General features: G+C 40.2%; 1 protein-coding gene across 1 annotated transcript; it reads left to right on the forward strand.

Annotated features, from left to right (window-relative positions):
• Nucleotides 1–3085: 3085 nt before the first annotated feature.
• Nucleotides 3086–16247, forward strand: LOC106920403 (uncharacterized). Its single transcript, XM_088014032.1, has 6 exons — nucleotides 3086–3355; nucleotides 4810–4905; nucleotides 8564–10405; nucleotides 10842–11005; nucleotides 14648–14763; nucleotides 16071–16247. The coding sequence occupies exons 1-6, from the start codon at nucleotides 3286–3288 to the stop codon at nucleotides 16216–16218; spliced, it is 2436 nt and encodes an 811-aa protein (XP_087870158.1). The 5' UTR covers nucleotides 3086–3285; the 3' UTR covers nucleotides 16219–16247.
• Nucleotides 16248–17285: the final 1038 nt, after the last annotated feature.

A 17285-nucleotide genomic window follows, 5' to 3' on the forward strand; every position in this document is an offset into this window, starting at 1 on the left:
GATCCATAAAAAGCGTCACAATTTAAAGGCTTGCATCTGCCTTGCTTTCTTTGGTTCAATACTGATAGTTAGCACAATATTTACTGCTCATGGATTTAACATCCAACAGTCCACATCCAGTATGCAAGTAGGTTGCTTAATTTTTTTCTATTAGATTGCTGAAATGTCTCTCCCCATGAGCAACAGTCAAAAGCAACGTGCAAAATATACATGAAGCAATCATATTAGACAATTAAATTAATTGTCTAATATAGAAAATAGTTTGGTGCTGTCAGGCTCAGAGTCTGAGAGGCTTTTACTCTATCAAACAAATGTATTTTTTGCCTCTTTAGTGGAAATATAGATGTTGATGAGATTTTCTCCAGAATAACATTTTTCAGCCTTTATAGCTCCACTGTTGAAAATGAGGAGCTAACATTCACAAATGACAGTGAAATAAAATCCAGTCCAACATCTGGTTTGAGGTGATTCCTCTGGAACCTGTTGGAGGAAAAACATCCCAACTTCAGAAGATGAGCTTTAACCTAACAGAGCTCTGTGGTTCCTCCTGTCAGTGTGAGAGTCAGGATGAGGAGGCGCCATGTTAGGAAGATGAAGCTGCAGGATCTTCAGAACAAACAGGTCATGATGCTGGGCTACTGATTACCCCTCTGTCTGGACCAGGGGTGTGGTGAAGGGGGGAAAAGTGATGACAGTTCTAGGGGCCCTGACACACAGGGGGGCCCTCCACAATTTATTTTTTGTTCATAGAAAGAAAAAAAAAATGGGGGCCCTATCAATTACAAAATTAATCATATTGTATTTTCAAAGATTGTTTTTAGCAGTAAAAATTTAATGTTCCCACTCCCAGATCAAAAAACACATGTCCACATTTGCCCTGAAAATAAATTACCAACATATTCATATATTTAACTTGTCCCTTGTGCCTTTTATCACTTAACAACAGGTGAGTCAGTCAGCAGCAATTATATAACCCACGTCCCTCCTGACCCGTCCTCTCCTGAGTGAAATTAAAGCTTTAGTATGTAACTTTAATATAAATATTTTTTTCCACATATTTGTTAAAACTGTCATTATGTTGTGACAGTACGGTATGTAATCTGTGAAAAATCTATTTCCTCTGCTTTCTCCCAGTGCTAGAAACAACCAGTCAGTAGCAGGAGAGTTTTAGCGCCGTCAATCACAATCTCATGTGGTGCTGCGGGCGGGGCAATCAAATTTTTTGTCAGGGGGCCCAAGACTTCTGGCAGCGCCCCTGACTGGGCTACACAGCACTCTTTGTTTCAGAGAAACACTATGGGGATGATGAGACAAAAAAACATGTTCCATGACTTAGAAAAATAACAATTGATTACAAATTTTAAAACAACTAGATTTGATTGACTTATTTAGTAATAACTCGAAAAGTAAAAGTTACCAGATAATGTTTCGCTAAATTGAATGAGCAGATAAACGGTATAATCTTTTAGTGTCGTTCTATTCCACATTTCATACCAGTCGGTGGCGGTAATGGACCAATTTCGTTGTTTGCCAACCGCCAATAACCATCAAAGAAGAAGAAGACGTCAGCATCGCAGCAACGCCATTACTGAAGACTGATATCTGTTTTCACAGGTGGGTTAAGTGCACAAGTGACAGATAGTTATCATTTCTTAAAGGTGTCTGTAAGTTCAGGACAGTATTTTATTGACATCGATTATATTTTAAGATATTTTTGTAAATTATAAGTGACTGTTTACTGCCGGTTAGCCTAAATGCTAACTACCGTTACTACAAACACGTTGCATGTTATTGTTTACGTCCAGAAATTTTGGGCATGCGCACAACGCCGGAGGACAAAACAACTGCTTACCTGTCTCTTCAGGGGATAAACAATTCAGTTAAAATGAAACCTGGAGATGTAGATATCATTAACTTAGTGCAGTTCGCCACAGCAAATTAAAAATAACGCAGAAAAACCGTTGAACAACAGCTCCAAACCACTGGTTCATTTTCCTCCCTCCCTGTGTTTGATTCGCTACTTAAACCCGTTGCCATGGAAATTACTAACAACAGTTACACTATTATATCAATATTCAACAGTAAAATCCGTTGCTTATGTATTAACCCCAAATTAAGGCTGTTGCTAGTGGGTTTACCCTTGTGCCCAGCGCAGCAGTGAAAAACTTCAGTCCCCGTCCACCTGCTGAATGGAGGCCCTTCCGGTCTGTATAAATACCGGTCAGAGCGGACATTCAGCTCCCAGATTGATTATTTCTCCATCCATTTAGGAACCAGTGAGGCGCATAGCTGTTTCCAATAGGGTTTGTCATGTAAGGCTATTTCTGTGGGGTTAAAGGCAAAGCAGGATGTAGTCTGTGCCTCGCTGGTTCCGTCCAGATCACAACCGTGAAGCATCCGCTCTGACAAAGCAGAACCAGACTCAGCCTCCTGAAAGCGTAATAACGCACTACAGAGAGGAGAATTGAGGAGGTTGAGGACGCTGAGATAGCAGAGCTGCTGCTGTGAATAGTAACAGCGAAAATTGCGGACTGTAACAGTAACGATGAGCAGAGCAGGTCAACATCTTATGCGCCTTTCCCCCTGGCTCTACTTCGGCAGTCCCGCTGTGCTCTACCCGGCCTCGCTCCGCTCTCCTCCGAAGTGATCGGGTTTTCACAGACCCTGCTGGGCATGTAGCAGGGGGACACCTAGTGGCGGTGGAGGGCATTGAGCCCCACCTCCAGACGTCCTACTCCATGTGCTGCTTCATAACTTTACAACAGAAACGCGTTGCCATTTTTCTGAGGCAACAGAAGAAGAGAGAGCTGATCTGATTTTTATAGCCTGATTGGGATTTTTCTGGGATTTCAAGAAGAGATGCCCAGTGGGAGGAATGCTGCAGAGTTGACAAGGTTTTAAATTAGTAAATATACATAAGCATTTATGTAACCTTTCAAATAAAATAACCATTTTCACTGACACAAACTAAACAATAATGATGTAAACAGTGGAGTGAATAGATATATTTTATAACCAAGGACAGGAGAGTTGCAGAACTGTTTGAGACAGAGTGAGAGCTAGCTTCTTGGCATGAAAGGTTTGTTACAGAAGCAGACTTGTTTCCCAAAGCTGTTGGAGTAAGGAAATGAACCACAGAGCAGCGATGGAGATGCTGCATCACACCCTGACCACTTTTAAAAAGAAGAAGAAGAACCCGCCTGCTTTCCATGAGCTACAGCTGAGATCGCTCAAGCAGCTGTTGGACATTTTATAATATCTAAATCTTTATTTTTCCCGTAAAGGATGGAGAACAACATGGATGAAGACAGCTCTTCTACAGTCAATGTCAACAATGCCAAAAATCCTCTTAAATGTAAGTGACTCTATATGTATTTTACAGTTTTTGAGGATTAAAAAGTAACAATGCTACCCAAAAGCATTTCCCACATTTTTATTCCCTCTACAGGAAGTTATAGTTTCTTAACATAGGCTGTAACAGGAATTGTTTTTATGTCGCATGTAAAATTGAGCTTTAATTTTCTTATATAATCTGAGAAATCTCTCTGCAAGCCAAATTTAGTTGTATAGCACAATTCAGCAACAATTCAAAGTCCTTTACATGCTGAAAACATAAAATGGAGAATAGATAGAATGCAGTGGTGCAATAAGGAAAAAATAAACACAATTTTTAGTGTGGCCTAAAATTAGTGATGTTTAATTTATTATTCTAAATAATCATCTCTAAACAAAAATGTTTTTAACCTTGTGTTACGGCCCGGCTCAGAAGACCGCAACAAAATCATGGGGGGATGGATACAACACCAAAAGACATTGTCAGCCTTTTTGATTAATTTATTCATAAAACAAGTGTAGGGGTAGCAGGCGGTACCCCAGGCTGCACCGGTGTGTGTGCGCCTCAGTCTGGTCCTCCGTCAGGCGCTGGTCTTCCTCAGACATGGACCGGCTGACCCCAGAGACTTCTGATTAGATTGGTTAGATTTCAGTTTGTTTAAATATTGGCTGACCATAGAGTCACAGGAAGCAGCTAAAATATCGGGGAAATTTGGGGCAACACCCTTAATAAAATGATCAATCAACTCAGGGATAAGATGGTGCCTAGTAACAGTTCAAACCATGGTGTCACGCTGAATAATAAAAGATAAAAGCTAAAAAAATTCAGTCATAAAATCAGTTTGTCCATGTGGCCTGTAGACAGTAACACAAAGTATTTGCAAGTTGCTAAAAACAAAGGCATGACGCTCAAATGAAATCTTTTTAGCACCCACTGAATTATTAAATATTGAAGCAGTACCAGCACCTTTCCTGCCACTTCGAGCACAAAAATAAAAATGGTCCTCAGTGAGCACAACTGGTGCATCTGTGCCCAACCAATTTTCTATCAAAAACAAGCAATCCAGTTAAGCATCTAAAATCAAATCATTTACTATAAAAGATTTGCTTAAGGGAGAGCGAACATTTAAAAAAGCCATATTGAGAGTGACTGGTTCTGGTCTGCTCTGCATCCCCAGAACCAGAACCAAACATGAAGAAGCAGCTTTCAGCTTCTGTGCACCACAAATCTGGAACAAACTTCCAGAAAACTGCAAAACAGCAGAAACACTGAGTTACTTTTAAAAAATGGATAAACGCCCAGCTGTTTAAAATTTCTTTGGACCAGTAATCACTAGAACACTGACCAACATGTTCGATGTGTTTTGATGATTTTAATGATGATGAACATCCTTGATGCTGAAATGTGCTGTACAAATAAACTTTATTGATTGATTGATCAATAACTTATTGATTCCATTGCTTGTTTTTTTTCAGCTGAAGAAGTGGAACCATCAACACTCCGGTGCTCTTCTCTGTTTTTGGTGTGTTTGGGGTTGCTTTGTGTCATACTGGCTGCAAAATTTGTCTACAGTGAGTTTCATTTCAACAGAATATATTTTAAGTTGCTTCCTTTATAACAAGTATTTAGAGGTTTAAAGCATTGGGATGCAAGCGTTCAGCAGTAAGAGGAGATGTGAGGGTTGATAAAAAGTCAGGGACACTGAAGTGTTACCAAGAATCAGTTCAACTTAATGCTGCCCAGCTTGAAACCTGTCAAGGTGTTAAACTTTTTATGGAAGAGCTAAAGGCGTAGTTGAGGAGAGGAGGATGTCTGGCTTGTGAACTGCAGGAATTTGTCTTTGCTTTTTGTAGTCAAACAAAGCTAAATTGCTCATCTACAAGCTATTTATATTTGCTCATAGATGAGCACTCCAGCGCCTCGTTGTTCCCACTAGGTGCTGGAGTGGTTTGGTGCTGAGTGTGAAGGAGCTGGACAGACAGTAATCTCACATTTCTGTTCCAAGAAGCTACATGATGTAACCCCTGCTTCAGTCTGACCAAAACTGGTTGGGGGTGTTTATTGAACAATCAAACATCTCACAAAAGAAAGAACTTTATTCTCTATGATTTAACGTATTTTTTTCACATTAAAGATCAGTTGATCTTTAATTTTCAAATAGTCCATCTGAATTACATCTTTTTAAGAAAACATCACCCAAAAACATCAAGTCTTTCACTGATTTTACAGCATTTTTAAAGATTCACATTTTACCTGTTTAAGTAATTTTTTGTTTGTCACACTAATGTTTGGCATAAAGATACTGGTTAACTCTAAATTTGGAGTTTCCCAATTTTTATTGATTTCATTTAGGAAATAACCAAAGATTTATTTTCCAAATCACATATTTCTCCTCATTTTCAAGCTAAAATTTGTCTTGCTTCAAGTTCTAAATATAATTTTCCTTTTTTATTTTTCTGCTTAAACATTATTTTCAATCTTTTTTAATGTTGTTTTGTTTTCACCAATTCTTTTTAAAGTCTTCAGTTTATTCGTTCAAAGCTATTTTTAATCTCCCTAGTGGAGTCTATCATAAAGTACTCTTTTGGTCAGGTTTGTCCAGTCTGAAAAATGCCACCTTCATCATTGTCGAACCTGTAAAGTTCATGTCAGTCTTCAACTCTTGGGTTTCTGTCACAGGTCTATGTTCTCCAAACAAAATGCATTTTTTGTGCAGGGAGATCCTCTTATAAGAAAAAAAAAATTAATTAATGTTCACTTTTCTTGATCACCTGTTAAAGAAGCACGTCTTTATTCAATTGTTATTTCACATCTAACGTCAATCCACTTTATTATAAGAGTTATTTTCCTTTTTCACCATTTTATCAGTAATTTTCTTTCAGTAGATGCCGACTGGGAGGGTGTCCCATCCTTGTTGTAAAGAAACCTATGAATTGAACTGATTGTAAATGTCACATGATTATTTGAAATATGCAATGACATCTTCTAGTGATCCGGTTTCAGAACTGAAGTCAGAAATGAGTGAGATAGCGTGTTGCCCTCTGCTGTGTCTCCCTATTGCGTCGTCCTGAGAAAGAGAAGAAATATTTGTAAATTTATTCTTATTTTTCCAACAGGAACACACAAATTCCAAAGTTATTTATTCTTCTAAACCATGCAAAAATGAAGATGTCTTGAAAAACTGATTTGCAACATTAAGCATTGAACTCCATAAGAAATCTTAAAATACCAATGAAATGGTCACGCTACATTGATTTCCCCCACTTTGTTCTCTGCTCTGCCGCCCGCCCCCATGCTGGGAGCAGGGTCAGGCCTAAGGACAGGGTCTAAAGCCAGTAATTATGAAAAGTTTTATTGGGGCTACAGAGCAAAGATGGCTTCTTTGAAGCAAACACCTTGATCTGTAACTACAGATCCTGTCCTGGGACAAAGTTATAAAGTTAACTACCATTTGTTTCATCTCCTCTTTGATCCCCTTTTTAGTTTCTGTCTTCTAGTCTGATTAGGTGGCCTGGCGTTATCAAATCTCTGTGCAAATCCATCTTAAAGGCTATCAAACTACTTCCAAGGGGGGGAGCCCACAGCTCCCTTGTTTCCATGGAACACAGCCAGGTGCTCCATGACAACAAACAACCTCATGTTTTACCTGTGCCTAACAAAACAAATCCAGCAGTATACCATCCAACAACGATCATTTCTTAATTGTTCATAATATATTCTCATTCGCCACCCACCAACACAACAAGACAAGCCAAACAAAAATATAACAATACACAAATCTCCTCTGGGATCAACCCAAACAACTCAGCAGGGGTCTCTTTACTAGAAGCTACACACATGCAGGCGGGCCTTGGTCCTTTCACACCAACACAGAGTGCAACAAACAGGAGCGCATACACTAATCACAAAATTTATTAACAAATCACACAAATGTATTTCTTCTCTCCATGTACAGACAACAAGCATACAAAACTTACAGCAGCGCAAATGTACAGCAAGCACAGAGGTCACCTCAACACCAAAGGCAAGCAGAGACGCAGAAAGAAGAAATGGCTTCTGCCTCTGTTAAAAAAGATTCACATACATGAGGTCAGCATGCTCATGTTTAGTAATTAAATAATAAATGTACACACTGAAAGAAGTTATGCGCACATAGGAGATAGATTGGCGGGATCGGCATGGCAGCATTTCCTTTCCACTGATGAGGTCAGCCTCCTCATTGGGTCCACCTCCCAAAAAATGGTGGTGTATTCTGCTCAGAGTTTTAAATGTTTGTTAAAAATGTATATCTTGTTATCAGTGATGTCAGTAACGCGTTACTGACGTTGGACCACTTTTTTCAGTAACAAGAAATCTAACTCGTTGCCATTTCAAATCCAGTAGTCAGACTACAGTTACTTATCGAAATCACTTTGCGTTACTATTTTCTTTTGTAATTTAATTTTATTTCCTCTACTCGTCTTGGGGAGAACCACCGTTTCTCAGCAGCAACAGAAACAATGGAGGGAAGAGAGAGATGCGCATTTTGTTGCTAGAAAAACAGAAACTATTTTGAGTTTCACCTGGATGCTGGGGCGGGAGGAGAGGTCTAAAGTCCTATTTGTAGTTTTCCAGACAATACTGGAACACACAAACACACACTGGTTCTCTGGTTGTTATATTTTTCACCCAAGGAGGTCACTAAAATTTATTGGAACTAAACAGCCTACAGGATAATTAGTGTATTACTTTTAAAATAAATATTTCTTAAATAAAGTCTGTTGTTACAACTAATCATGGATCCTTTAAGACCTATTTATTTATTGTCTATTAATTACATTTCCTAAATTTAAATGGCTATTTTTATGAACAGACTCATATTTAATGAAGGCTGGATACCTAAGGGCAATTTAGTGAGACAAATGAGCCTGACAGCCATGAGGCTGTCAGGCTGATGACTGTCGGCTCCCAGCTTCCTGTCAGTATTCACATGGGAGGACATGCAAACTCAACAGATATGGACCCCACTGACTCAATCAATGAACCTTATTGCTGCAAGGCAACTGTGCTACCACCATGCAGACCCCCAAAATAAATGTGTTAATGAAATATTAAAATCAGTTAAGTGTCCTTTGGTTCTAGCCTAAGAATATGGTCTGATATCCTAAAAGGGCTTAAGAGATCAACTGAAAATTGTGATGTTCTCTAATACACTCACTGACTTTCTGACTAATTTGTGTGTTTTTATAGTGGGTATGAAGACGGCCAATCAGCTGGAAAATATCAAAACTCTTACAACAGACAAAAAGCGACTGATTGACCAAAGAAAGATGATGAAAAACCAAATTGAGCAGGTCATCCGAGACAGACGCCTGAGCATATTAAGAGAGAGGGCTACCCGAGAGAGGCTTACTCAAGTCAGAGAGGAGCTGAACAATAAGACAGAGGAGCTGAACCAAGAGACAGAGGAGCTGAAGAAAGAGAGAGACGAGCTGAGCAAAGAGAAAGAGGAGATGAACAAACAGAAAGAGGAGATGAACCAAGACAGAGAGGAGCTGATTAGTAACAGACGGGAGCTGAAGAAAGAGGGAGACGAGCTGAGGAAAGAGCAAGCCAAACAGAGCAAAGAGAAAGAGGAGCTAAAAAACGAGGAAGAGGAGCTAAGCAAAGAGAAGACAGGGCTGAGCAATGAGAAAGACGAGCTGAGCAAAAAGAAAGAGGAGCTGCTGAAAAAAAATGACGAGAGAGCAGAACTTATTAAAGAGAAAGACAAGCTGAGCAAAGAGAAGAAGGAGCTGAACACCGAGAAAGACAAACTGAACAAAAAGAATGATGAGCTGATAAAAGAGAAAGAGGAGATAAGAAAAGAGAAAGACAAACTGAACAAAGAAAAAAACAAGCTGAGCAAAGACAAACAAGAGCTGAGCAACGAGAAAGACAAACTGAACAAACAGAAAGGAGACCTGGACAGAATGAAAGCGAAGCTGATCAAAAAGCAAGATGAGCTCAGCAAGAAAACAAATGAGCTGAAAAAAGAAACAAATAAGCTGGACAAAGAGAAAGATGAGCTGAGCAAAAAGACAGAGGAGCTAATCAAAAAGAAAGAGCAGCTGAACAAAGAGGAAGATGAGCTGAAAAAAGAGGAAGATAAGCTCATCAAAGAGAAAGGAGAGTTGATCAAAAAGATAAATGAGCTCAGCAAAAAAATAATAGAGCTGAACCAAGAGAAAGCAGAGCTGAGGAAAGAGAAAGCAAGGCTGAGGAAAGAGAAAGACAAACTGGACAAAGAGAAGGACGGGCTGAGCAAAGAGATAAAGGAGCTGAGCAAAGAGAAAGACAAACTGGACAAAGAGAAAGACGGGCTGAGCAAAGACAAAAAGAAGCTGAGCAAAGAGAAAGATGAACTGAACAAAGAGGAAGGCGACCTAAACAAAATGAAAGTGGAGCAGAGCAAAAAAAATGGGGAGCTGAGCAAAGAGAAAGAGGAGCTGAACAAAAAGGCAAAGGAACTGAACAAAGAGAAAGAAGTCCTGAGCAAAGAGCAAGCAGAGCTGACCAAAAAAACCGAGGAGCTGGAAAAATTGAAAGAGAATCTGATCAAAGAGAGAGATGAGCTGAACAAAAATAAAAGACAGCTGGACAAGGAGAAAACAGAGCTGGACAAATTGAAAGAGAATCTGAACAAAGAGAGAGATGAGCTGAACAAAAATAAAAGACAGCTGGACAAGGAGAAAACAGAGCTGGACAAAAAGAAAGCGGACTTGAGCAAAGAGACAGAGGAGCTGAACAGACTGAAAACAGAGCTGAGCAAACAGAAAGCAGAGCTGAGCAAAAAGACAGAGGAGCTGAGCAAAACGACAAAGGACCTGAACAAGGAGAAAGAGGATCTGAACAAAATGAAAGATAAGCTGAGCAAAGAGAAAGAGGAGCTGAAGACAGAGAAAGAGGAGCTGAAGAAAGAGAAAGAGAAACTGAGAGTACAGAAAAAGGAGAAGGAAAATCAATGCAAAGACAAAGATGCCCTGAAAATCTTCTACAATTTTGTCATGACATTTTCATCCTTTAAAGTTGAACATTTCTGTCCTCCAGATAGTAATTATATTTCTAGATTACCTTTGAAACTCTTGATTACTCATTTTATTTTTGAAATATTCTGTTATAAACAGTTTTTCAAGACATAGCTGACCATTATTATCACAGGTAGAGTGCTGAAGGTCACTTTCTGACCACAAACTGAGCCAGTAAAATGAAGTCATTAGCAACAGGTTTACAGCCAAGTTTTAATTTCAGAGAATATTGTTTTTGTTTTTTAGTGAACCCTGTGGTATGCCACTTCTGACTGAATGATATCGTAATTTAATCACCTTCCAGTATTGATCTGCACTCTACCTTTAAAAGCTTTGCTTGAGTAATTTTGATGATTGAAATGTTAAATAAGTCCACATGGATTTCTTCTAGATATATATATTTTCGTTTTGAGATTATTTTACCAAAGTTTCACTTTATTCTGCTCTTCCCCCTTGTCTAGTGAGACCAAAGTGTCTGGATTGCAGGAAAGGCTGGATTTCCTTCAGGGGACACTGCTACTGGTTTGCTGATACAGAATATCATTCGAATTTCTGGAACATGTCTCGACAGATGTGTCAGTTTGATAGTGGAGACTTGGTTGTAATTGATGATCTGGAGGAGCAGGTAAAACATAATGCCACCTCTACTCTTGAAATGTTTCTGGAAGACTGATAGCTTGACAATACTGAATTGTCCATATAAATTGAATCAACACAGCCTAATACATTTTTTTTAATTGAGAATAGAAAACCAAAGAGGAGGAACTTTTGCCGTAATACATAAGGATTTCTTTAATTGCCAAAAAAAATAAATAAATAAATTATATATATATATATATATATATATATATATATATATATATATATATATATATATATATATATATATATATAATATAATTTATTTTTATAAGATGGTAATGGCGAACCAACCGGACATTGTGGTGGTGGATAAAGAACAGAGGAAAGCTGTTGTGGTGGATGTAGCAATACCAAGTGACCACAACATCAGGAAAAAGGAGAAACTGGAGAAATACCAGGGCCTCAGAGAGGAACTGGAGAAGGCCTGGAAGGTGAAGACCACAGTGGTGCCTGTGGTCATCGGGGCCCTCGGGGCAGTCACCCCCAAACTGGAGCAGTGGCTCAAACAAATCCCAGGAACAACATCAGACATCTCAGTGCAGAAATGTGCAGTTCTAGGCACAGCCAAGATACTGGAGGAGAACCTGAAGCTCCCAGGCCTCTGGTAGAGGACCCGAGCTCAGAGGATGAAAGAGAGAGACCACCCGTGGAGGGTGAGAAGGGAATTTTTTTTTTTTTTTATATGCCTTGCCAGTAATCAGATACCCTGCCGGAATAATTAGCTGGCCAATGGAAGAGATGAAGGCCACGGACGTTAAGACTCGGAAGCTGCTAACCATGCATGGAGGGTTCCACCCCAAATCCAGCACCCTGAGACTGTACACGAGCCATAAGGAAGGAGGCAGAGGACTAGTGAGTGTGAGCCACTGTCCAGGATGAAACATCCAAGATCCATAAATACATCAAGGACAAAGCCTCAATGGACGATGTGCTCAGCGAATGTCTCAGGCAATGGGGAACAGAGGACAAGGTGCTGGAGGAACCATCATGGGAGGACAAGCCCCTACATGGGATGTACCACCGACAAATAACTGAAGTGGCTGATATCAGGAAATCCTACCAATGGCTGGAGAAAGCTGGACTCAAGGACAGCACAGAGGCCCTCATCCTGGCCGCCCAGGAACAGGCCCTAAACACCAGAGCAATAGAGGCTCAGATCTACCACACCAGACAAGACCCAAGGTGTAGGTTGTGCAAGGAGGCCTCTGAGACAGTCCAGCACATAACAGCAGGGTGCAAGATGCTGGCAGGGAAAGCGTACATGGAACGACATAACCAAGTGGCGGGCATAGTGTACAGGAACATCTGTGCCGAATATGGACTGGAAGCCCCGAGGTCAAAGTGGGGAACACCCCCAAAGGTGGTGGAGAATGACCGAGCTAAGATCCTGTGGGACTTCCAGATCCAGACAGACAAGATGGTAATGGCGAACCAACCGGACATTGTGGTGGTGGATAAAGAACAGAGGAAAGCTGTTGTGGTGGATGTAGCAATACCAAGTGACCACAACATCAGGAAAAAGGAGAAACTGGAGAAATACCAGGGCCTCAGAGAGGAACTGGAGAAGGCCTGGAAGGTGAAGACCACAGTGGTGCCTGTGGTCATCGGGGCCCTCGGGGCAGTCACCCCCAAACTGGAGCAGTGGCTCAAACAAATCCCAGGAACAACATCAGACATCTCAGTCCAGAAATGTGCAGTTCTAGGCACAGCCAAGATACTGGAGGAGAACCTGAAGCTCCCAGGCCTCTGGTAGAGGACCCGAGCTCAGAGGATGAAAGAGACCACCCACGGAGGGTGAGAGGGGAAATTTTTTTTTTTTTTTTTAATATATATTGAGGTCATTTTAACTCTTTTGAATATCTGGGAATTTAGGTTAAAAAAACAAACAAACAAGGCCTGATACTAACTCTATGCAAACCCCAGCATACGTGGACAACATCTTTATTGGCTTTAATGAGCTTTTATGTTTAATAATGTCTGCATTTTTGCTTCGTTGAAGCAGACACGTGATTCATTCATAGTATTCCTAGGAATTAAAAAAAAAGTTAAGTGTCCTATACTTGTATATTAGGAATACAAGTATTCCTGAGAATACTTGAATACTATCCATCCATTTTCTGTACACATTTTCTGTAGTGGGGTCGGGAGGGGTGCTGGTGCCTCTCCAGCTAACGTTCCGGGTGAGAGGCGGGGTCACCCTGGACCGGTCGCCAGTCTGTCACAGGGCAACACAGAAACACACAGGACAAACAACCACGCACACACACACTCACACCTAGGGGCAATTTGGAGAGGCCAATTAACACAGTCATGTTTTTGGACTGTGGGAGGAAACCGGAGTACCTGGAGAGAACCCACCATGCACAGGGAGAACATGCAAACTCCATGCAAAACTCCACCCAGAACCTTCTTGCTGCAAGGAACTGCGCCACCGTGCAGCCTACTTGAATACTAGTATTCCTAGTATTCCTAGGAATTAATTAAGGTTCAATCCTAGGACCCCTCTTATTCAATATCTACATGCTCCCACTGGCTCAGGTTATAACAGGAAATAAGATTATCTACCATAACTATGCAGATGATAAACAGCTCTACATCACGATGTCACCAGGTGACTCTGAACCCATCCAATCACAGATGCTTAGAACAGATAAATGTGTGGATGTGCCAAAACTTTCTCCAGCTGAATAGAAACGAAACTGAAGTTATTATCTTTGGACCTAAAGAGGAGCAATCTAGATTTATAGATCTAGATTTATAGATCTAGAGTCAATGCACAGCTTCAGTTATTACAACTGAAAACCAGCGATCAGACTGAAACCTGGGAGTAGTGATGGACTCTGACCTGAACCTTCAGAACCACATAAAGACAGTCACAAAGTCGGCCTTCTATCACCCGAAGAACATTTTCAGGATTAAAGGGCTAAAGTCCCAACAGGATCTAGAGAAACTCATCCATGCGTTTATCTTTAGTCGCACTGATTACTGCAACAGTCTTTGCAAGTCTGACTAAAAAAATCAATCCTCCAGCAGCAGCTGATCCAGATGCTGCTGCTTGGGTTCTGACTAAAACCAGGAAGATGGAGCTCATCACACTAGTTCTACAGTTCTTCCACTGGCTCCCTGTAGCTCGGAGAATAAACTTTAAAATACTGATAGTTTATAAATCACTGAACTGCTTACCACCACAATACATTAAAGACCTGATGTTGTATCAACCTTCCAGACCTCTCAGGTCGTCTGGTTCTGGTTCTGCTCTGCATCCAGAACCAAACGAGGAGAAGCAGCATTCAGCTTCTATGCAACACAAATCTGGACCAAACTTCTGGAAAATTGTAAAACAGCCGAAACACTGAGTTCCTTTAAATCTTCACTACAGACCCACCTATTTAGAGTTGCTTTTGAAACATTATAAGTGAAACAAACATTTTGATGTGTAATAATGGTATTTGACAAAATGTGACGCTTCAGTTGTTAACTGTGTTCAATGACTTTATAGATTTGTGTTTTTATGATATAAAACACTTTGAATTGCCTTGTTGCTGAAATGTGTTACAAATAAACTTGACTGATTGATTGGTTGAAGTAAGAAGATTTATGAGTCTAAAATAAAATCTGTTCACAGGAATTTATCACCAGGCGAGCCAAACCCTACAGTTCTAAAAACCAAGGATACTGGATAGGGTTACATCATACGCCAAAAGGATGGTTCTGGGTTGATGGACGTAGGAACACTTTTGAGTAAGAACTGTTATCTAAAAATATGCATATTTAAAGCTGCAGTATGTAACTTTTATAGAAAATATTTTTTCATATTTGTTGAAACTGTTGTCATGTCCTAACATGGTATCAGACAGATAAGATGTGAAAAATTGGGCTCCTCTGCCTTCTCCCAATGCTCTGAGTGCTAACTAGAAACAACCAATCAGAGCCCAGGGGCGGGTCTTAGCGCTGTCAGTCACAATCTAGTGTGGTGATGCTGGTCAGCCTCTTCTTCACCCCTTGCTCTCTGCGACTGCTTTTCTGCCTTCAGCAGATCCTGCTGTGAATGCTCAGGCTAGTTAGCATAGCCACTGATGGCAGCCGATACGGTTTTCCTGTATAACAGTAAGTTGTTTCTCTGCCATTAGCACATTTTATCAGAAATTAAATGAGGTTGAATGACAGCGTTAAGACCGTCCTCCTGGTGTAGCCAATGTTCCTTTAACTGTAAAGTTGGGTTTTATTCTTCCAGCTTAACTCTATGAACATTTGCTATCTTTTTCTATCTCTTTCCTGGTTTGAGTAAATTAATGGGCTTTTCTGAACCTTCTAACAAAGCCTTTGACTAGGCCATTATTGTAACATGCAATGAAGCATTAAGTTCTTCCTCAAACAGGATTGGTGAAGGCCTTCATTGGTTAAATCAGGGGTGATCAAGACAAAACCCCTGATTTGCAAACACATGAAGAAATCTGTTCAGAGGGAGGAGTAATTTTTAGACTTCATCATTGGAAGTAGTTCTTTCTGTTGAATTTGGATAAAATATTTAGGTTTATTTGAATTTTTAGCTTCGTATAGTGTCACTTATTTCTTAAACATCTAAGAAAATGTCAGATGTACCAAAATCCTGAATTGCTGATGGGGTTGAATAATTTTAGATTCAACTGTAAAAACAAGGACATTTAGGGTGCGGCGGTGGCGCTGGAGTAAAGCGCTCGACCCGTGTACCGATGCCTCAGCTATCAGCTACCACAGGTTTGAGTCCCGACCTGTTGACCTTTGCCGCATGTCTTCCCTCTTTCTCAAACCCAGTTTCTTGTAAAATTAAGAATAGATCCAAGATAATCCTTTAAAAAATAGATCTTTGGTAAAGCATTTAGATCTTTAAAATCCAATCTTCCAAGTTTGTAAAACACTTTTATTTTCTACAAGTCTAGTTTCTTTTCGAGTGTTTTTATTCATATAGAGACAACAACACATGCTGACAGTTTTCAGTTTGATGTCAATAAGCTACTGTACAATTTTTATTTTATAAATGTTCTGAGGTCCTTGTTTCTTTCTTAAAGTTTCTGGATAAAAGGGATTCCCCATACTTCCGGAGCAGCGCTGCATATACCACGAAAAAAAGCCACAGAGAGCTGGAGGGCAGAAGACAATGCTGTGAAGAACCGATACATCTGTGAGCATCCGATGACTGTTTGGCCCTATAACTAACACTGTTCTCTTAAAGCTTCAATGAGGAATACTGAACTGTGTCGTCATTTTTTGACAAATGTCATGAATGGAAGCTCAATCTCTGAAGGTTTTCTCCCACATTAAATGATTTAATACAGATGTGGCGTTTCTACAGGAGACTCACATCAGAAGTTGTGACGGTGGGCGTCTCCTGGCATGCTGGAGGGACAATGTTTTCATTCTCTTTTTCAGGTTAAAGCATGAGGGTCTCCATACTGATCAGCCAGAATGTTACATCTCAGGCCGGTAATGTCGCAGCTGATAAACATGGCAGGTTTATCGGCTGTACAACATTCTGGACACCCTGGTGAATGTTTATGCTCCTTATACAAGTGATGAGAATTTTTTTTAACAATTATTTTCTTTACCTGATCTTGATAAATACTCGCTGGTTTAGTGGGTGATTTCAACTGTTTGCTTGACCCAGGTTTGGACCGCTCATCCTTAAAAGTAATGTCACAACAAGTCTGCATCAGTCATCCAAACCGTTTTATCTGAATACGGACTGTGTGCCCACTCACCCGGTCCCTGTCCCTTCCTCACTTTCCTAAAGTTTATTCATGTCTTTTTTGCTACTAACTCCTCCCAAGAGACCTCCAGCATTGTAGTATAGGATGCCGTTAAACTACACGATTTTAGAATTGTCGGCCGATGGTCGGCTGATTTTCAAAACGTGAGAGACGACACACCAGCCCTTTAAAAATCTCAGGTATAACGTGTTCGATAGTAGAGTGTGAGGTTTCACTCATGAACATTCCAACTGCAGATATGAAATCCCGTAAAATTCCACGATACCACACCTGGATTTAGAGTAAGCAAACATGGACAACGACGTTGAAGCAGTAACTGTAGTTTATTTTAATGGAAAAAAAACACAATAAAAAGTTAAAGCTTTGGATTAGGAACCGGAGATCAGAGCACGATCAAGGCTTATATTTGCTGCACTACAATATGGAGGTGAGTTTTATTTTTGCCCCCGTTTAACAAACATTACACTGGGTTTAATTTATTTTCTGTTCTGTTGTTTCAATAACTGTAACCATTTA

The sequence above is a fragment of the Poecilia mexicana genome, unplaced genomic scaffold (genome assembly GCF_051168715.1).
Source record: "Poecilia mexicana isolate PSO_F unplaced genomic scaffold, ASM5116871v1 scaffold_16, whole genome shotgun sequence".
NCBI classification, from domain to species: Eukaryota; Metazoa; Chordata; class Actinopteri; order Cyprinodontiformes; family Poeciliidae; genus Poecilia; species Poecilia mexicana.